Source organism: Podarcis erhardii, assembly GCF_964252035.2.
Source record: "Podarcis erhardii genome assembly, chromosome: 3".
NCBI classification, from domain to species: Eukaryota; Metazoa; Chordata; class Lepidosauria; order Squamata; family Lacertidae; genus Podarcis; species Podarcis erhardii.
This window is the reverse complement of record NC_138507.1, coordinates 3,598,708-3,620,615: the sequence shown is the minus strand read 5'-3', so window position 1 is coordinate 3,620,615 and position 21,908 is coordinate 3,598,708. Positions and strand designations below refer to the sequence as shown.

General features: G+C 42.3%; 2 protein-coding genes across 3 annotated transcripts in view; one reads left to right on the top strand and one right to left on the bottom strand.

The window, feature by feature from the left end:
• Nucleotides 1–1,592: 1,592 nt before the first annotated feature.
• CCT4 (chaperonin containing TCP1 subunit 4) lies at nt 1,593–16,952 on the bottom strand. Its single transcript, XM_081855577.1, has 14 exons — nt 16,631–16,952; nt 14,485–14,537; nt 13,517–13,606; nt 10,547–10,655; nt 9,315–9,457; nt 8,136–8,257; nt 7,914–8,046; nt 7,167–7,306; nt 6,586–6,682; nt 6,075–6,185; nt 4,112–4,242; nt 3,784–4,018; nt 2,041–2,154; nt 1,593–1,751 (listed from the first exon to the last, which is right to left on the bottom strand). The coding sequence occupies exons 1-14, from the start codon at nt 16,935–16,937 to the stop codon at nt 1,737–1,739; spliced, it is 1,800 nt and encodes a 599-aa protein (XP_081711703.1). The 5' UTR covers nt 16,938–16,952; the 3' UTR covers nt 1,593–1,736.
• Nucleotides 16,953–19,443: 2,491 nt separating this feature from the next.
• COMMD1 (copper metabolism domain containing 1) overlaps nt 19,444–21,908 on the top strand; it is a 62,042-nt gene continuing 59,577 nt past the window's right edge. The window contains exon 1 of one of the 2 annotated variants that reach the window (XM_081855761.1): nt 19,444–19,701. In XM_081855761.1, the coding sequence (XP_081711887.1) occupies nt 19,510–19,701 (192 nt within the window). In that variant the 5' untranslated portion in view covers nt 19,444–19,509. The remainder of the gene's footprint in view (nt 19,702–21,908) is intronic. The other variant, XM_081855760.1, reaches the window with a different exon arrangement.

Genomic DNA, 21,908 nt, shown 5'->3' with positions numbered 1-21,908 from the left:
CCAATAATTCTCAAAGATAATAGACAAAGGCTCTGAAACTACATCCACGAGCTCCTTTAGTACCCTGGGATGCAGTTCATCAGGCCCTGGAGATTTGAATTCATTTAAAATAGCTCTGTGTTCCCTTCCTACCTCTTTTCCTATCTTGAGCTGCAGCTCCCTCCTTACATCAGTATTCTGTCATCACCAGGTTGGGCAGCATCACTTTTATTTTGGGTGAAGACAGAGGCAAAGTAAGCGTTGAGTAGCTCCACTTTTTCTCTGTCACCCAACAGCATTTCTCTATGTTCCCCACACAGAGGACCTACCACTTGCTTGTTCTTACTCTTACTTTGGGCATAGCCAAATGAACTTTTTACAACAGCTCTCTATAAATTTCAAGATCTATTGCCTTATTGGGTTTCTGTTGATGAAATGCATTATCAGGGGCAGATCTCCATTCATTCTATGCTGTACAACTATATTGTTACCCAAGTTCAAGAGAGCACTGGGTGATAGAGAAGATGTAAGGTTACTGCCCTTGAACTGACTTAGCTAACCCTGTCTGCTTTACTGAAAAGTAGCAATTGCATTGATAATGGATAATACTGCAAGAGACCTTTCAGAAAATATGCACCTCAGCTTATTGTACAGGTAAGTATGGCTTAATAGCGGTCCTCTGAACCCAATGGCAGCACCGAATTAACGCATGTGCATTCTGCTCTATTGATTTGTATGCAGAGGTCCCAAATAAAACAGGAATTTGGGTATTTCTCTAGTTTTCTTTCTATCCCTGCACACTGCACTAATGTGCAATCATGTACACGCTTGGGAGTAAGCTTAATTATACTTTAAGTGGTTTACTTCTGAACAGATGTTTAACAGATTTCATTAAAAATATAAAAGCTGTTTTTATTAATTCAGATTATGACGTTTATATCCCACCTTTCCTAGCTCAACATGGTTCTTCCCCTCCAACTCTGCAAGGTCAGTTAGGCTGAAAGAGTGACTGGCCCAACGCCACCAGCAAGTTTCATGGCAGAATGGCAACGCTGATCTCCCACACCCAACACTCTAACCACTAAATTACACTGGCTTTTTTTCAATGGTGACAGCAAGTCTAGGCAGACTCGCTCAGGACAAATTGTAGAGGCAATTGTATTAGTTGTAGGTTCTGTTGTTACAAAGTCTTGAGGCACCCTTAGAAGACTGACCTAGATTTATGGTACAAGAGCTCATGTCACCAGCAGCATGAACTGATGTAACTTCTGACACCATTCGTTTTAGGCGTTTAATTAAAGCTGAAATGAAAACATGTCGTCTCAGCTGAAGTAAAGATGTGGAATTACAGACAGACGAGAAACACAAATTACTTCCATCCTTATCCAGAAAGCCCTTTGGCTTGTCTTCTGTTAAGTTTGACTTTGACTTTGAAGCTACCATGGTTTACTGCCTAGCATAACTATAAACATTTTTAAGCGACTGATCAGTTGAAATCAAGAGTGGCAACTTTGGTTTCTGTGGCAATACTGGTTTTAACTCTAACAGTATCAATTGTTGTAAACTGCTGGGGGCACGCTTTCTTTAGCTATAAAGACAATGTAAACAAGATATGCCTTGAGAATTTAAGGTTTTATTAATTTAAGTTGACAAGTATACATGAAATGTAACTGGGAGTTATGCAATGTCCAATGAAGGAACTGCATTCCAAACTTGCGACACTGTGCTGAGCTGCACTGTCTGTTTCTTTAGTCATCTCATCGAGTATTCACCTGCAAAGAGAAACAGAATTGTATGGAATGATTCTTTTAACCATTACCTTCAAATGTCTCTGCATCACCAACATTATTTTGTATCATTGTTTGTATCCAGCATTAATCTACACTTTCACTAAGCTATTTGTCTCTTTAAATTTGAACAGCGACTTTCATCATTTAGTTACAAATGCAGCATGTTAACTTGCAGATTCACATTATGATATAATAGGAATTGTCATTTAACATTTGCTAACTGCTATGAAATATCCATTTGCAAGAATGTTAGCCTTTAAGTGTAACTTACCACATCATCAATCTTAAGAATACTGCGGACTGTTTCTGTCGCTAGGGTCAGAGCACTGATGGAAACCAACAGAGGCTGGACCACCAATTCTTCCAGGATATTGGAAATTCCACCCTACAAATTAAGAATGGAAACCTCAGTTTATAAACAAATTACCAGCATAAATTACATGAAATTAGGTATCTCAACATTTTCATTCTCATCAGGTGGCCAATCAACTCACTTAACCATATTCACATCCAAGTTTACAAGTGTTTTTGAGCATGCTGTACATGATCTTATCTTGTAGGAAAGAACAAATATTATTGTGCAGTAAGTATATGAGGCACTGATGGCATGCAGCCAAGGAATATACTTAATTATACTAATTCTAGTTGAAGTAGCCTTAAAATAATCAAATATTTTATAGCACTATGTTAATCTTTACCATTTTTAATAAAACAACAATAAGCTGTGCAATCAGTTATATATATAATTATTTTTGTAACACCAGTAAAATGTCATAATAATAATAATAAAAAAAGACTTCTCAGTTGTTACATAGTAGGTTTCCATCAAAGATTAAATTTCACAATATGAAAATAAAAGCAAGCCACTTTTTCTGTTGCTTAACTGGGCAATAAAAGGTCACTTTTGATGGATCTACAGACAGAGCCAAATATTTAATTCTTGGTTCCTTGGATCAGTAAGCCGCTTATCAGTAAGCCACAATCAATTATCTCTAGGTACATTCCACTATCAAGCTTCAAAAACCACACTTGACATTTTTCAAACATAAGTAAAGTGAAGTTCCAATGAGTAGCTCTTTCATTTAAGATAAAGTTTTATATTTTGGAACCAACTGGACCAAGATCCGTGATGAATGAATCCATCTGAGTCTATGTTTAAGTTCCAACTGGACCCTGTATCACTAGATTTGTTTTTATGATACCATTTTGCCATTTTATGTTAATTTGTATTGCTTGTACAACACTTAGAATTTCTAAAAATATTAAACTCAGAAATAAACAAAATAAAAATACATTTAGCAAATGTCACAGCTGAACAGCAAAACAGGCTTGAGAATGCAAGTGAATTTCATGTCAATGCTGTTTTTATGAAACTGAATATATTAACTGGGGTCAACATTTCGCCTGTGATTTTTGATGAATCAATACCATGTAACTAGAATGCAACCCAAGAGATTCCTCTACTGCATTCCTTTGCAGAGGCTGCCAATTATTATTGAAATTACACTTAGTAGTAGTATTCTGCGCACCTGACTGGGTTGCCCCAGCCACTGCAACAAAATGTTGCAGTGCAGGCAACTGCCGTGCATGAGTCCAGCTACTTCAAACCTCGTTTTCTATTCAACCAGCCAAACCACCCCAACCACCAGTCAGCATTTTGTGGTCACTAATCAAATTCAATCTTAATCAGGCTGTTTCTAGGGAGCCCCCCCCCCCCCGATTTTTTTTGCCTTTAAATATATCCTGTACCTCAGCGATCTGCAAAATCTTTTGATATCTCTCTGTTCTGCACAGATGGTACCATTTTGGCTACAAGTAAAATTACACTCACAGGCGGAAGACCAGAAATAAAGAAAACAAATACATGATATTTTGACTGTTCCTTTGAGTTATGCATAATGCAGTGAGGAGCATACAATAAACTACATAATAAACTCCAATATAAAAAAACAAAATTCTATGGAAAAATATACATTAATATGTATTTCTTTTGTCTCACCACTTTGCACCTTACCTTTCTGACATTAATTCCTGCAGTTCTCTCTCCTTGTGCATGTCTGTTTCTCAACTCAGTCACAGTAGAAATAGGATTAAGGCCTGCATTTTCAGCCAGGGTGGATGGAATTATTTCCAAGGCCTCTCCATAAGCACGTACACAATAAGACTCCATGCCACTCAAGGTGCGAGAATATTCATCCAAGCGTAAAGCCAACTCTATTTCTGGTGCTCCACCACCTGCAATCAGGGCTCTGAAATTAGAATTTTGCAGTTTGAAAATGTTAACAAAAGGCATTTGTAAAGTTGAATGGGGACTTTACTGGTCTATAAATCTTATACATTACCTTTTCTTTACCAAACAGCGTATGACACACAAAGCATCGTGAATTGAACGTTCAGCTTCTTCAATTACTAGTTTGTTGGAGCCACGGACCACAATTGTTACCGTTTTTCCAGGGCTAGCACAACCTGTAATCTGCAGGACAAAAACAGTGTCACTACAATATTTAGAGATTTAGCAGCACTGCTCCTATGGACCCCCCGCCCCACCCAAAGAGAGTCAATGAAGTACTCCCAAAGATCATTCTAGATCTGACTGAACAGAAAGAATTGACTCCAATATCCGGACAATGAATAAAGATGAATAAAGTTCTTGATCAGATGGAAGTAAGATGACAATCATGCATGTCCATCAAACCACCTAAAATAGTGTGATTCCTGCTTGGGGCTGCTCTTCACATTGTTGGAAGCTTCAACCGGTGAGAAATGTAGCAGTCTACTCCCTCATAGGGCTGTATCAGCAGAAGCATATTACCCCAGTGTTCCATTAATGGTGTGCTGTAGAGGCTAACTATGTTATAAGTGGCTTGGCCCATCACAAATTAGAGATGACTGTCTTCCCTGAGTCCTGCTACAATCTCCTGGTACCAATAGAGGGTGGACTATCTTTTTGCCAGGTGAAGATGAGAGCCTCAATGAGCCATTTTCACAGTAGTCCAAAAGTTATGAAAATACCCCACAGTAAAAGCTTCAGTGTAATTTCTTTTGGGAAGGAGCACTATGATAGAGGGATCATTAACTCAAAGGTGGTGAGGTTTCATTCTGTATGGAAGGTTGCGTTTCACACACATTACTATTAGTGTTACTATTAGTATACAAAGCCCTTAATACAGTCGTACCTCAGAAGTTGATCAGAATCCATTCCGGAAGTCCGTTCTAATTCCAAATAGTTCAGAAACCAAGGCACGGCTTCTGATTGGCTGCAGGAAAGTTCTGCAGCCAATCGGAAGTTGCAGAACCCACGTTGGACGTTTGGGTTCCAAAGAACGTTTGCAAACCGGAATAATCACTTCCAGGTTTGCGGCATTCAGGAACCATAAAATTCGACTCACAAGGCGTTCTGACTTCTGAGGTACAACTGTAACTTGGGACCAGTTTACCTACGAGATTGCCTTACCAAACATGTGCCCACTTGACAACTTCAATCGGTGGAACTGGCACCACTACAGGTGCCACAAAACGGCCCTTCCACATTTGTAATACCTGAATAGTTTAGTGTGGAACTCCCTGCCTATTTATATCAAACAATAGATACACTTTCACTGTACAGTTGTACCTTGGAAGTCGAACGGAATCCGTTCCGGAAGTCCGTTCGACTTCCAAAACGCTCGAAAACCAAATCACGGCTTCTGGTTGGCTGCAGGAAGCCGCAGAAGCCCTGTTGGACATTTGGGTTCCAAAAAAAGTTCGCAAACAGGAATAATCACTTCTGTGTTTGCAGCGTTCAGGAGCCAAAACATCAGAGTTCCAGGGTGCTCGGGATCCAAGCTACGACTGTATTTGTTTTGGGCTCTGTTAAAGACATTCCTGTTTATACAAGCCTAACCAAATGCTTGGTAATGATATGAATTGTAATCTTAGTTTTTTAACTTTTTGTATGTTTTAATGCAGGTGGTCCAACACACAGCCCAGGGGCCGTCTGCCACCCGTGAGGCCTTTCTGGCGGTTCCCTGCAACATTTGACCCCCTCTCCGTCCCATTTTCCCAAAGCTGGGTAAGCAAGGCGCTGGGCTTTGGGAAGGAGGCAGGAGGGCTCTGACAGAGACCTAGAGTAAGAAAAGTTGGGCCTCGCTGTTCTAATGTATTGTATTTTTTAAAAATCCTTATTTTATGGTTTTATCTTTTTGTAAACTGTTTTAAGGTTTTTACAATCAAGCGATGTATACATTTTATGAAAATGAAATGAAAATTACTTCCTCAAGTGTCATAAAGAAGCAAGCTAAATAGCTAAACAGGAGTTCTGCTTACCTTTACTAGCTTTCCAGATCCATTTAAACTGACCTCTTCTGCCAGTTCAGCAGATCCCAGCATATCCCCAGTAAACTGATCAATATGAGCAACTGGCTTAGTTCCAATGGTCTTTTCAAAAATAAATCAACACAGGGACCATAGATTAAAAAGGTATGATATAGTTCAATATGCTATACTTTATACTCAGGCTGCAATCCTATATCCATTTACCCGGGAAGAAGTCCCATTAAATTTGGTGGGACTTACTTCCGACCACTCATGTATAAGCTTGAAGTAAGACAGTTTACAGCTGCATCTTTATAGGCAAGATGACACATTACTATTTCCTTGAGAAGAAGTGAGACTAATAGAGCCTACTAATTCTTTCACGTATTGTTTCCTCCCACAGCCTACATACAAAGTGTGTAACAAATTCCAAAGCAGCGCCAATCAGTACTATGATCAATTTCAATTACTTTTTGAGTCAAATATTCACCTACAGCAGAACTAGTTAACAGCTCCTCCTTACCTTACATATAAACTCAATGTCTTCTCTTTCAATATCCTTAATCACCATTATCTTCATTTTGTTCAAGAAATGTAGTGCTAGATCACTTAGAGCATCCCTGAAATCAACGCAATGAATGAGCTAGAAAATCAACCAGACTCACAGCAGCTTTATTAGTGATGGGCAAGCTACTCTGATCAGACTCAGAACACACCTTTATGTATCCTGGGCCCAACTAGATGTCATTAAGTGCATCATTGGTTTGAAGCTTTTCCTAAATCTCTCCAAAAGGCCTACAAGCCCTCTCCCTCTCCACTTCCCACTTTACTCAAATTGCTGCTTCAGCAGCAGACTAGAGTCACCTAACATAATAGGTGGTTGGACTAAACATTCAACCACATGTGTGTAGGTGAAATCTGACAGTTGGTCAGAGCCTCAAATGTGGCTGAATGTCCGGTCCCCTGGCCAGATTCAGTTGCCCGCCCCTGGTTTAAGGAATACGTTTCAAAGCAAGTCTCTTAAACCTCATCACACCGTGAACAATTTTAACCCCAAATATCATTCATTCTTCGACAGCAAGCACATTACTGGAATAAACATACCGCAGAATAGATTTCTGAATGAGCAGCACGTTGCATCCTGTCTTCTTAATTTGCTTAACTAAATTGAGAATGTAAGCTCTCTCTTCACGCAAGACTCTGTCCATTTGAGTGTAGTCAGAAACAACAATTTGGTTATCCATCTAACAGGAGAAGAAGCATAATAAAGCTTAACTAAGCATCTAAATCAGAGATAGACATTGTGGTACAACTCCCACCATTCCTTACTATTGGCCATGCTGCCTGGGACTGATGGCAGTTGGAACCAGCATGCTGGCTACCCTTAATCAAAATTTCCATATGTAGTATAGTAATATATAACTCACTGTCTACAATCAAAGCATTCAGTTGCAAGCTAAGCAGTAAGATGTTCCCTTAAGCTTAGCTTATAGAAGAATATGCCACTAATGACTATTTTATGCTAAGACATATTTTTCAGGCTTAATCTGGAGAGATATAGGCAGTTCAGTAGTGGGCCAATAGTTCCTGCTGATTCTTAACAGGAAACCTTAACAAAGATTTTGACTGTTAAAAGCAAGAGTGCTTAATATCTGATATGCTGTTGGACCACATAAAATCTATGTAAACAACCAATCATACAAGTCAGCCCACCCCTATTTTAAGCTTTTGACATGTAATTCTATTCAGAAAGTAAAATAAAATAATGTACTGTTAGCATACTTAGAATTTTTAATGTGTAAAGATAGCTCATAATGATGCAGACATAACAAATTAAACAAAGCAACTTACATCTGTCTTTGGAGCTGACAAGCAGAATTGAATGAGACCTATCTTAGCTTTTTCAACTCTGGTTATACCACCATTGGCCACTTTCTGGGTGAGGACCAGCCCTTCAACCAATTCACAGTCATCAATTGTTCCTCTAGAAAGAAGTATTGAAAGAGTAAACTAGCACAATAATAATTTAAAATAAATAGGTTACAGAATTTGTATTTTGAGATTACTACTTACCCAAGCTTTTTAACAATTTTGATGTCTCTAAGATCCACACTGCTAGCTGTATTTGGATCTATCACCTTCATCACAGCTTCCACACTCATTGGAGAAAGCAAACTAGAATACTGTGATACAACCTGCAGGGATTTAGTGAAGACCCACATTTTACTTGGGGGGGTTTTCATTGGTTTTGCACATTTCCATAAGAACTTCCACCAACAGATCTGAATTTCAATCTACCTAACAGTTACATTAAATTAAACAAACTGAGATCAACAGTTTATATTGTTTCTTTGTAGGTAGGACTCATAACAGTAAGTAGTTGGCATGTTGTTTTCTTAATTTTTCTTTTCTTATTTAAGACAGAACCAGAGAGCAGTATGGAGGTTGCAATTCCCATTCTGAATCTCTAAGTAAATCTCTGACTCAGCAATACAATTTTAGTGGTGAAGTTAAAGAGCAGCAGGGCAAGATCTAAGGGGAAAGAATACGCAGTTGCAAAGGCTCTTTTCTGGCCAGCGCAGCTGGAATTTTCACTATTAAAAGGAAACATTGCAAGTAAATAATGATGCCACACACATTCAAAGAATCCTGCAGAGGAAGCACCTCTCTTTAAATGCTAGCAAGCAGGATCAGAACACCACCATAAAACATTCCTCTCAAGAAATGCCTGGCAATTCTAAGTAATTGAAGCATTCCTAATATTACTGTAAAAGGTAAAGGTAAAGGTACCCCTGCCCATATGGGCCAGTCTTGACAGACTCTAGGGTTGGGCGCTCATCTCACTCTATAGGCCGGGAGCCAGCGCTGTCCGCAGACACTTCCGGGTCACGTGGTCAGCGTGACAAGCTGCATCTGGCGAGCCAGCGCAGCACATGGAACGCTGCTTACCTTCCCGCTGGTAAGCGGTCCCTATTTATCTACTTGCACCCGGGGGTGCTTTCGAACTGCTAGGTTGGCAGGCGCTGGGACCGAACGACGGGAGCACACCCCGCCGCGGGGATTTGAACCGCCGACCATGCGATCGGCAAGTCCTAGGCGCTGAGGTTTTACCCACAGCGCCACCCGTGTCCAATATTACTGTAAGGAGGGTCCAAACTTTGGTCTCACTTATTAGTTAATACAGTTGCATGCAATTTTTATTTAAAGCACGAGCCAGACATGCTGTAACCACATACGTCACAAGTTACCCACCTTTGAGTTCAGTGCAGTAGCTGCATTGTTCAGTAGGGTTTCTCTGTCACTCAGCTCAACAGGCTGCCCCATGCTGGTCAAGATCTCAGTACCTTTATCCAATGCCTTCTGGAATGACTCAGAGATGATTGTGGGATGAATTCCTAGAAAACAGTTTGATTTAAGTTTATTCAACAACACTTAAAAACAAGTCATTGGGGGTAAAGTTTCCAGTTGAATTAGCATATAAAATATGCTTTGCAATATTGCACATTAATATAGCTCACATCCACTTATTGCCCTTAATCCTGAATATTAAACTGGTTGACAAATAAACTCTAGCAATAGAATTCCAAACCTTTCATTGCCTTGACTAAAAGAAAACACTAATCATCCATTTTACCTGGACCCCACCCCCATTATTTTAGAGAAAACACAATGCATGAAACAACACTTTAGGCCCACCATAAAAACGATTGTTTCTTTTTCTGAATAAGATCCAATTCCTTCCAAAAAACAAAAACAAAAAAAAAAACAACAACCCCAAAACCCTAATAAAATTATAATAAAGTTTTCTGGAATATTTTCCTTTGTCATATCGTGATCTATCTTCTTCATCATCATTATTTTTACTAACCTCCAAAAACTTTGTATCACTGAACGTATACACAAAAATCCATTCGGAGAGATATGTTACAATTACCACAGGTACATAATAGTGCCAATACAAAAATTTAGATACATCCAATAGTCATATCATGTCAGGAGTAGGGCTGGGCAATATTTGATTTTCAACATGCTGATATATCACCAGCTAAACATTGTGATACACTGATATATCACAATGTCAGAAATAAGGATGGAGCCATGTAGAGGCACTGGCTGGCTTCACCCACACCCACACCCCCACACACACTGTGATTTTTACATGGCGTGCACACACACGATGATTCACAATATATTGCCAGGTCAAAAACTGTGAAACTGATATCATGATATGGACTTCAAACTGGCTTTGGATGATATATCAACATATCCAAAAAATAGTAAGTCCAAAATAGACAACCACCTTCCCCCTTCCCTCCCACAGACTTACTAGTACACATACTTTGGGAAAAGAAAACATGTATGCTATACTTAGGACTACACAGGTGTTTATATATTCAGTTTTCTCTTTCAATTTCATCCTTTTGAGTCTCCATTTATTTCATATGCCAAAATTACCTATGTATTTTTTAAAAAGTGAAACCTACCTTTCTGAAGGAGTCTGGAACAAGCATCTAACAGAGCTCCGGCAATGACAACAACAGAAGTAGTGCCATCCCCAGCTTCAATATCTTGCGCTTTGGATAACTCCACCAGCTGTGTGTTGCAAAATGTTAAAAAATTATTATTATTTGCCCTGAATTGCAAGAAAAAATGCAAGAACAAAAAATAATATTCTGTGATTAACAGTATACTGAATATGCTGCAAAAACTCACTGCAGTAACTCTGGGGAAGTATTAATCCAGTTGAGATCAGTGCTGCTCCCAAACACAGCAGATCTAGCTTACCACATTTTGAGGAAATTAAAGTTAATACATATTAGCATCTAATGAAATCTCTCAACCAGTGCTACAAACTGAGATATGAAAGCTAGGAGCTAAACGGCACCATAAAACTAAGTTATCGGTGCAACAACGGAATGTCTAGGCGCTGTTTTTATAATAAGAATACGAAGCTGAACTGCAGCTAAAATATTGTGCTCATTTTCCACATGGTCTAGTCCTTCCCCTGCGTACACCCTAATATTCTTAAGAGGGTCTCTTCTACGGTCTTCAGAAAGTAGCTGGAAGTAGGGAGGCAGAAAAAGGTCCTCCTTTCCTTCCACTCTGCAGTTTTAATCTGAAATCTTAGGCGCATTACTGCCCCAGAGCTCAGAAACTGCTCGCGCTAATGAAATTCCCTGTCTCAGAATACACCTAGAACAATGGGAGTTTTCAACACCACTCTCAACCCTATGTTAGACTATTAAGCCCAGAACATAAGATTACCTAACTACACCACTTGAAGGAATGTTTTTAAATATTGGTTATGGGTGATATCCAATGTCATACTCAAAGAAGACAGAACTGGGTTTGATTTAGCTGTCACTAATCAATTACCGTATTTTTCGCTCTATAACACGCACCTGACCATAACACGCACATCGTTTTTAGAGGAGGAAAACAAGGGAAAAAACATTCTGAATGAAACAGTGGATGTCTCATTTTTGTGCTTCATGCTGTGGCCACAGACATGTGATCTGATGGTGAATTTGGGGTGACCCAATGCAAAAATCCTGAGAATCCCTGTAGATCCATGCTTTGTAACCACGTTTTTGCACCACTGCAGCCCCAGGCAACAGTGGGTGCGTGATTTTGGGGGGGCAGGCTGTAGCCATGGACATGCTATGTGATCTGATGGTGAATTTGGGCTGACCCAGTGCAAAGATCCTGAGGATCCATGTGGATCCATGTTTTGTAACGTTTTTTGCACCATTGCAGCCCCAGGCAACAGTGGGTGCGTGATTTTGGGGGGGCAGGCTGTAGCCATGGACATGCTATGTGATCTGATGGTGAATTTGGGGTGCCCCAATGCAAAGATCCTGAGGATCCATGTAGATCCATGCTTTGTAACCACGTTTTTGCACCATTGCAGCCCCAGGCAACAGTGGGTGCGTGATTTGGGGGGGGGGCAGGCTGTAGCCATGGACATGCTATGTGATCTGATGGTGAATTTGGGCTGACCCAGTGCAAAGATCCTGAGGATCCATGTGGATCCATGTTTTGTAACGTTTTTTGCACCATTGCAGCCCCAGGCAACAGTGGGTGCGTGATTTGGGGGGGGGGGAGGCTGTAGCCATGGACATGCTATGTGATCTGATGGTGAATTTGGGGTGCCCCAATGCAAAGATCCTGAGGATCCATGTAGATCCATGCTTTTTAACCACATTTTTGCACCATTGCAGCCCCAGGCAACAGTGGGTGCGTGATTTTGGGGGGGGCAGGCTGTAGCCATGGACATGCTATGTGATCTGATGGTAAATTTGGGCTGACCCAATGCAAAGATCCTGAGGATCCATGTGGATCCATGCTTTTTAACCACATTTTAAGTGGGGAGGGAAGGAAAAACACAGAACGGACAAGGAGCACGAGAGGGGTGTGCAGAGAAGCAGCTGGCTAAGAATGCAGGAGAGGGGTATAATGGGAGGGAGGAAAGGAAGGCAAAAGTTTTCCCTCACCTACCCACCCAAGCTAGCCAGCTCGCGCGTGCGCGCTCTCTCTCTCTCCCCCTCCTGCATGTTTTCAGCAGCACGGAGCACAGAGACGACACTCTGCTTTCCCCTCTACTTGCCTGGAGGGGAGGGGCTTTCCCTGCTCTTTGTTCCATTTGAGCAAACACAGCAAGGAAACAGAGGAGGGTGGGCAGTAAGACCCTGAGGCAGAATGCAGGAAAGCAGCTGCTTCCTCTTTTCAGGTTTCCCTTCTCCGAGACCGCAATTTGATTTTTGCCTAATTTTTTTTGCCTCCCCTCACGCCATTTGGCTCCAGGGACCACACATTCGCTCAATAACACGCACAGACATTTCCCCTTCCTTTTTAGGAGAAAAAATCTGCGTGTTATAGAAGGAAAAATACGGTATATGCTCTTCTTGCCAAGGGGCACTCTGGTCAAATACTGTAATAATTTAATTCATGCCACTCAGCCTGAAAATCCATTGTAACAATCTGTCACAATGAACATAAAATTTTAACTAGAATGTTCTGGCAACGGCCATTTGTCCATTGTTATTTGGAATGGTACACCAATAACCCTAATTCAGGTTAAAACAACAACAACAACAAAATGTTTATCAGGCTTATGTGGACCATAAGCATTTTACAATTACAGTAGTGGTTTTCTGTGGCACTTTTGCCAGTTGTTTCTTTGGGAGGGGCTGTGTAATGTCCCAGATTCTGCAAAAGGATCAACATTATGTGTACAATCATCGTAACAGTCCTGTATATTTCTTTTTTGGACAGATGCCGTCAGAAGGAAGAGCTCCACATATAGCTGCACAAAATTCTAGGCCCGATGTTGTTTTCTACAAACAACTAAACAACAAACAACTAAACAACAGCTAAAAATTTGGAGGATTGTATATGCATGATTTGATGTCACCTTGGGGACTGACAGGAAATTTAATTTAAATATTACTTGCCATTTTGGCTGCAGGGTGAAGGACCTGCATCTGCTTCAGAATTGTTGCACCATCATTTGTGATTGTTACATCTCCTTTGCCATCTTGGATCTGAAAAAACACAAGTGCATCAACTCAAGAAAGAGAAAAATGAAACCTAGAGTGCATGGTCGGCTGCCTGTTTTTGAAAGGCACGATGTTCCAGATTACTACGCTAAAAGCCTTGGCTTGTACCAGCAGTGCCATCTGTCAGCAAAGACTGAGGGGTGCCGCCTTATGCTACATGCACACAAGGCATACTTGTGATGTTACATGTGCAACATGTGACGTTCGCTTATGACGTCTTGAGAAAGCCAGGCGCTGATGGGCAGCCTGTGGTCGGGAGACCAGGCACCGCACCAGAGCACCCTGTACATTGGGGTGGCTGGGCCCCCTCCCTGAAAATATTGAGGGGGTCCAAAAATTCTCAGCCTCTAGAGCCGGCACCTCTGGCTTCTGCTGAAGCTAAATGAATGTGTGAAAACTGGGACAGTGAGGAGGGCTTCTCCATATAATCACAGTGATCTGGTCTGTTTATAAAAGCAAAGCTGGTTCACCAAGTGTGTCAGATACATGCTCTTCAACATCTAAGCACATCTATCTTGGAGCCCTGATTAGGCTATCACTCCCCAAACATGCACCCTCCCTTTGCACTATTCAAAAGCCTGGAGCATCTTGCCACTCAACAACCCCACTTCATTTGCATTCTCAGCACAATCTCTTTATGTTTGTATGCCTGTATAGTTAGTGCTAACCAAAATAATCCATTCCACTCAACATGGAACCTGCTCCATGACAATTTAATCATAAGCCTTTTCCCCACACAACTGAAAGTTTATGAACAATAAATAACTTCACAGCACCTTAGAGAATGGATTACATAGAATTCATAAGCACCATTAAAAAATTTGCTACATGCACAGTATGATAGGCATACACTCAAGACATACCATTTTATCCATTCCCTTTGGTCCAAGGCTTGTCCTAACCGCATCTGCGACCGCTAAAATAAAAGTGAAAATGTAATTTTTATTTTCCAGCAGACATTGGAATGAACCAGGCAGCAACCACACATGGCAGATCCCTGAAGCTCTGATGCTCATCTAATTATTCTAAGTTGGTTCGGCTGGCTGCACAGGAAAGCCTAGCCATGGACACCACTAATGGATGGGATGGAGCTAGTAGAAATGCTACCCCATGCATTCCTTGGGCTCTGATCCCATTACAAATCTATCCCTGTCTGGAACCAAACTCAGCCTAGACATGGGAGGTGATGGAGGATGGGACTGAAAGCACCACCACCTATGAGAATTTCCCTTCTCTCTGGGAACAAGAGGAGCTCTTCCATGCAGCACTAAAAATGTATTTGCTGACATCCTGAGGCATGTCAGGTTCCCGAACAACCTTATGATACCCCCTAAGTTTATTTTCTTCACTTATGTTTAGCTGCCTTTTGAAGTCTTCCAGGTGTCAACAGGCCTTTCCAGGTATGCATGCACATTTTATGAGATTGGCCAGTTCTTTATGACTTTGTGATTGGTGAATTCTTTACAACTTTTTCTGCTTTTAGTCTTCTTACATTTATCCTGATTTTATGTTTGTTGTACACTGCTTAAATGCTTCCAATACAAGTTAACCCTGTCATCTCCAGCCCAATACATGAAGGCACCATGGTGTCCATGAAAGCCTTCCTCAGTCCTCTGGGCTGTTACTATTTTACAGGAATGCCTTTCATAAAAGGTGAAGCTTATTTCAGATCACTGTAATTCTATATTAGTATTTGGGGCCCCCACAATCCACCAATATGTTCAATTAGATTTACTTTACTCTGATAACCAAGATACATATCTCCAATTTATTCATGATTGTTTTAGCATTATCTATGTACATGGCACATGCAGTCTCAAACACTAAGGGAACAAGGGCCCGATATCTGAGTAGGTATGCACATGAATGAGCAACACAGAAAGTGTCCCGTCCCCCAATAGCTTTTATTCAGCAAGCTGTGTTTGCACTACTAGTACTGTTTCATCTTTGGAGCTCTTCCGGCTTTGCAGAAGAGATGACCCCTTTCCTTTCTCCTCACACAGCAAAAGATTGATTTCAGCAATATTCATCAATATTCAGCATGGTTACCTTTGTGCTGATCCTAACACCATAACTTAGCAGTTCTCAAACTTTCCTCTGGGTCACACTTTTAGAATAAACTTGCCACATCAAGTTTTTTGTTGATAAGAAATGCATTGGAAAACAAAAAGACACAACTGCTATCGGTGCTTGATTTATAACATAGGACACAACCCCTTTATAATAGGAGCATGGGACATCGAGAAAGTATGAAACAATGCAGAACATGAATCATTCCCAAAATACTGATCTGGTTGGCAACTGTGAGAATAGGATGCTAGATTAGATGGGCTACTGATCCAGCGAGGCTCATATTAATAATAATAATAAAATAATAATAATAATAATAATTAATTAAATGTATATACCACCTTTCAACCAAAGTTTCACAGCACAATATTTAATCAGTGTGTACAAGTGGTACATTTGTAGCTGAAAAAGCAATAACTTGCATCACAACGTACTTCTGAATAATCACTGTCTAGCATGCTTGGTTATTATCCTACTACTGCTATCATTATTATTAATTAAACTTGTATACCGCCTTGCCTCCTAAAATCTCAGGGCGGCTCCCAGCACAAAAATGCAGAATACAAAGCACATAATAAAAGCAACAAGAAAAACGAAACAAAGCGATAGCCCCCTATGTTATGCTCCCAAGCACGTTCCATGGATTCTGCACCGCGCCGATACCACCCACGGCGCCACCTGCGAAGGAGGGAAGGGGAGCCGCTGCCCGGTCCGCGAACGTGCCAAGAGGCCCCTTTCCCCGAGGGGTGGAGGGGCGACGAGGGGCGTGGCGCGGCCTGTGAAGACCCCCCCCCCCGCCCGGCCGCCTATCAGGAGACAATGGCGCCTTCCGCTCGCTCTTCTCCCGCCCCCCCCCGCCCCGCGCGCGGCCTGGGGCCAAGGGGCGCTTCCCCGGCCTGGGGCCAAGGGGCGCTTCCCCGGCCTGGGCCGCGACATTACCTTTCCCCGCCGAGATGTTGCTGAAGCGGATCTGGGTGGGCTTGTCCCTGTCCTGGTAGGAGCCGCGGCTCCCGCCGGAGCTGCGGCTCCCCGCGCCCACCAGGCCGCCCTTCGTGCCCGCATTCTCCGGCATGACTGACCCCGGATGCCCCTCTGGAGCCCCCGATGGAGATGGATTGCGCTGCCTCCCCCCGCCCGCCAAGCTCCGGCGCCAGCCCCAACCGATGCTCCCTCGCCGGCACGAAAGTTCCAGAAGGCGCCGGGGAAGAAAAGGGCCTTTCCCGCAGTCGCCCGAGAATGACGTCATTCGCAAAGGCTGTCCTTCGCAAATGCCTTTCCTCCGCACCAAAAATAAATGACTATTATTTTTTTTAATGGTTTGCTGTGGTATAACTCTGGAGAAGAGAAGCAGGAGTACGTAAGAACCTGACAGAAGCCAAAAACATTTACAAACGGGGACGAATAGCAACTGGCGAGTGCGATAGGCACCTACAGGCAGAGCTGTTCTGAATTCTGACCTTAAGAGTGTAAAATGTAATATCGTTTATTTATTCATCAACTTTTTTTCCTTCTAACAGTCTGACAAAGACTTTGCTGTTCCAGAAGGCTTTTAATTATCGCTCTCTTGGTTTTATTATAGTGACGCTACCTCTGTTACTGATGTTTATTTGGTGTTTATTTGTTGTAATTTTTAAATTTTTATTATTAAATTTATATGTCACCTGTAACTCCCAGGAGCTCAAGGTGGCATAAGCAGTTTTATTTTCCCAACACCCCATTGAGGTAGGTTAGGCTGAGAGACAGCAGCTGGCCCATGGTCATCCAGTGATCTTCCTGGTTGAACAGGGATTTCAATCCTTATCTCCCAGATCCAACCACCTCTCCACATTTTTATAATGGATCTGTTGTTCTGTATCACTTTGAACTTACTTTGTGAAAAAGGTAGATATAAGTATTTTAAATAAAACAAATACTGATCTTGCCACAATGTGATCCTCAGATGAAGGGCAGTATATAAATTTAATCAAATAAACAAATATATATTACGCTTCACAATGCATGAGACTACAGGTTTCTGACCCCAATGAATTTACAATCTGTAGACCTACTACTTTGACAACATAGCATATGAAACTGTCTTTAAAGTAGTTAAGGTCAAACTCTGCAGATTGGAGCAGGTTGACACAAATACGAGATAAGACTTTGTCAAATGCAGATTTACCTGAACATATGCCCCACTGAAATTGGTGGGATTTCTGGGCAAACATTCACAGGACTGGGCTGTTAAAATTCCAACTAATCATCCAAGTGCAGACAAAACATTTTGAAAGCAGTATATGTTACTAATCAAACATTTTTTCTAGGTAGTTTTGGCAGGCGACAACACATTGTTCCGCCGTTTCATGCTAGTACACACTGTTGACTGGTCATGGGACAAAAAGGCAAGTTACTACCATAATGCAACAAGAGCAGCATGTGACCCTATCTGATTTGCTAATACACTGAATAATAGACTAGATATATAAATTAAATGTGACAAGAGAGAGCACCAGTATTTTCAGTGATAATAACAACATATCAGTGAAAAGGAGGCAATTTCCTTTAAATATGGATCCACAGAGATATTTCAACAGTGCAGAGAGAGATTCATGTAAGTTTACATGGTTACAATGAGTTGTCTATTCCTTACAGACATACTTTGAATAGAAATAGATGTGTGTTAGTAGCACACCTCTTTTCACATTTATAAAGAATGTTGCCTATGTCTCTTCATCCCTGAGTCAATAAGAGCTCAAAAGGAAATATGTTCTCTACTGTATTATTCAGATACGGGGATCGATAAAATATGCCCTCTCCAGCGAAGGCCAGTTTAAGAGGGTTGCCTCATCTGGTCTTATAGGGAGGCCAGCTCAGCACCTAGCGAGAAAGTTATTGTAACCAGTGCTTTTTTCTGGGGGGGCGCAGGGGTATGCATACCCCTAAATATTTTGTGACTAAGTTTGGCCTCATTGAGGGGCAGTATTTCAATGAGTAGGAAAATGAGAGTACAGTGGTCACTCAGGTTACGTAACTCTCTGGATAGGTAATATGTATTTTTCCACGTTTTGCCACTTGCACATGCGCAGAAGCGGCGCCTCTGGTTACAGATTTTTCAGGGTGTGCATGGGCCCCTGGAACCAATTAAATCCATATCCAGAGGGTCCACTGTACCCCTAAATATTTTTTTGCTTAAAAAGCACTGATTGTAACTATTAAATAGGATCACAGTTACAATGTGCAAAAATGAGGAAGAGAGCAAGGACCTGAGGGGCACGGGCTTCTTTGCTTCAGATGGAAATTGCGTTTCCCATGTGACCCTAGAAAGCGTCACAAAGCCTTTCTCCTGCTACTTGTGGCCTTTTGCACATTACACCGCAGCCCTCCCCCGTCCCATGCACTGCGCGGCTGGTTGGCTTAAATAACGTCCTGTGTTTAAGCAACTTCCAGACATGCATTAAAAGGCCATTGTGTGTAGATGGAGGTTTCACCGACGACGCCCCACTGCCATGTCAATGGGAAACCTGCGTTGAAGAGAACGCCTTTACTTCAGTGCTTTTTATTTATTTCATAAAATGAATGCAGCGCTTGATTTTAAAAAGAAAAAAAAAACTCTTAAAAAAAAACCCTGCAAGCTCAAACGTGAAAAAACAATAATGTTTTCGATGTTAACTAACAACGTGGTTTATTACTGTTGTTCTGCTGCCATTGTTCTTACTGCCGCGACCAGCAGGGGTCGCCACCGAGCTGGGTAGGATCGCCCCGCTTACGGCTTGGTTTGTCCCCGCCCGGCCGCCGTCGGAACCAATCTTCCCGGCCGCGGCCTAGTCCCCTCGGGAAAGATGGCGGCGGCAGCGGACCGTCCTCCCGCGGAGGCCGCCAAGCCCTTGCTGGGGCTGCTGAACGGCATCGCCCAGGCCACCTACTACGGCAACGCGGAGATCACGGAGGAGCTGCTGCGGGACCAGCTCTACCCGGAAACGGCGCCGCAGGAATTCCGAGCCCTGCTGGCCAAGACGACGGGCGTCGTCAAGGTAACGGGGGCGGGGCCGGCGGGCCAGGTAGAACTGCCGGGCAGCCAATGAAGCGGCGCGTTGGGGGCGTCGGGGCGGGCCGAAGGCGGGGCGGCGCAGCGGAGCAGCCAATAGCTTCGAAAGAGGATCAGACAAATCAGTCCGTGTGGCCTAGTGGTTAGAGCGTCAGACCAGGACCTGGGATCCGGGTTCAAATCCCCCCTCACTGGGGGGGGGGGTGACCTTGGTCCAGAAGCTCACTCTCAGCCTAACCTTCCTCACAGGGTTTGTTATGTACTGAGTTGAATAGGATCCAGAATGCAGCGGTCTGATTGGTCCTAGAACAATAGGATCCAGAATGCAGCGGTCTGATTGGTCCTAGAACAATAGGATCCAGAATGCAGCGGTCTGATTGGTCCTAGAACAATAGGATCCAGAATGCAGCGGTCTGATTGGTCCTAGAACAGTAGGATCCAGAATGCAGCAGTCTGATTGGTCCGCAGGAGCCACCCAATCCAGCTTCTCTAACCTCCATATGAGCAAGCAAGACTTATTTATTTGTTGTCTTTATATAGCTCCTTTCAGGTGGACCTCACAAATTGGTTTATGTAAGGTTATTATAACAGTAAGCATTGCTTTTTTAAAAAGTTACAGCCTGAATGGAAAACACAACTTTTTTGTTTAGAAAAAGTTCTTCCTTCTTTTCCTCGCTGCCCTCAGGGCAAAGGGGTTCTGCAGAAGCCCCTGTGGTGGCACTTAGGGTAGGGAGGGGCCCCAGGTGCTGGATGGTGGCGATTCCCATCCTGAGCTGTGCTTATTGTGAAGCAGTGCTGCAGAGCAAAAACCTTCCATGATGTAAAACAAAATCTGTTTCATAAAGTTCATTAGTAGCAATGAATGCATGCCAACTGCAAATGTAAAATCTCACACACAACATATTTAACAATGAATTACAGTATGTTAATTTCTATCCACCCATCAGAGGTAGAATGTCCTAGTTGCATCCTTCACATAGACTGAAGCACACTTATGAAAATAAATTATCTTAAACAATTGTCCTGCCTCCCCAACAGTGATGTGGGGGGGAGGGTTGGGGGGGGAGAGATGAATTAAAAGTAATTTGCATTGGAAAAGGTTAGCTAGAGAGTAAGCAAATTTTGTATGTTTATTGTTCTTGCATTGAGTAAACAAAGCTAAACACTTTGAAAATACCAAGTCTGCCTGATATTTATTCTTTACTGACATTGTCAAATGGTAGGGGCCTTCTGATTTCTTCCCATTTATGTACAGTGGTGCCCTGCAAGACAAACGCCTCGCAAGACGGAAAACCCGCTAGACGAAAGGGTTTTCCGTTTTGGAGGCGCTTCGCTAAACGAATTTCTCTATGGGGTTGCTTCGCAAGACAAAAAAAATCTTGCGAGTTCCCGTGGGTTTTTTTCGCCTCCCCCCCTTTCCTAAGCCGCTAATCAGCTGTTCCGCAGATAAGCCGCTTAACAGCTGATCGCTAAAAGCCGCTAGACTGCTAATAGCGCTAATCCGCTAAGCTGTCAATGGGCTTGCTTCGCAAGACGAAAAAACCGCTAGACGAAGAGAATCGCGGAACAGATTCTTTTCGTCTTGCGAGGCACCACTGTAATTTATTTCAGTTTACACGGCTGCACACATTATATTTTCTGTAGCATTTTCTGTTTATTGTTACCTGTCTGTCTTCCCTTCGTTAACCCCACCTCCCATGACTTAGCAGTGTGTGGGCAAATATAGTTTCTGCAGTGACGTGCCTGACAGAAAATGAATAAAATATAACGATGCTGGAAAAAGTTCTGCGGTGTAGGAATGTATCAGCACAAAAAGATTTAGTACTCTTGCAAGAAGAATTAGTAATACTGCATTTTAGGCCTGCAGAACACCTTTTAGGGATCATTTTCAAAAGAACATAAGAAGACCCACCACGTTCAGCACTCTGCTCTCACGGTGGCTGGTCAGAGGCCTCAGGGAAGCCCCCAAGCAGAGCATCAGCAAAATGAGCCTTTTCCTGCTGTGATCTGTAGCAACTGGTATTTCAGAGGCATTCGTTTTCATAAGGGTACTGCATTTGCTCACATAGTGATCTGATTTGCAGGTCACATTAAACCCTAATTAAATTAAATGTGAAAAAAAAATAAAAATCATTCCCGTAGCACCTTAAAGACCAACCAAGTTAGTTCTAGGTATGAGCTTTCGTGTGCATG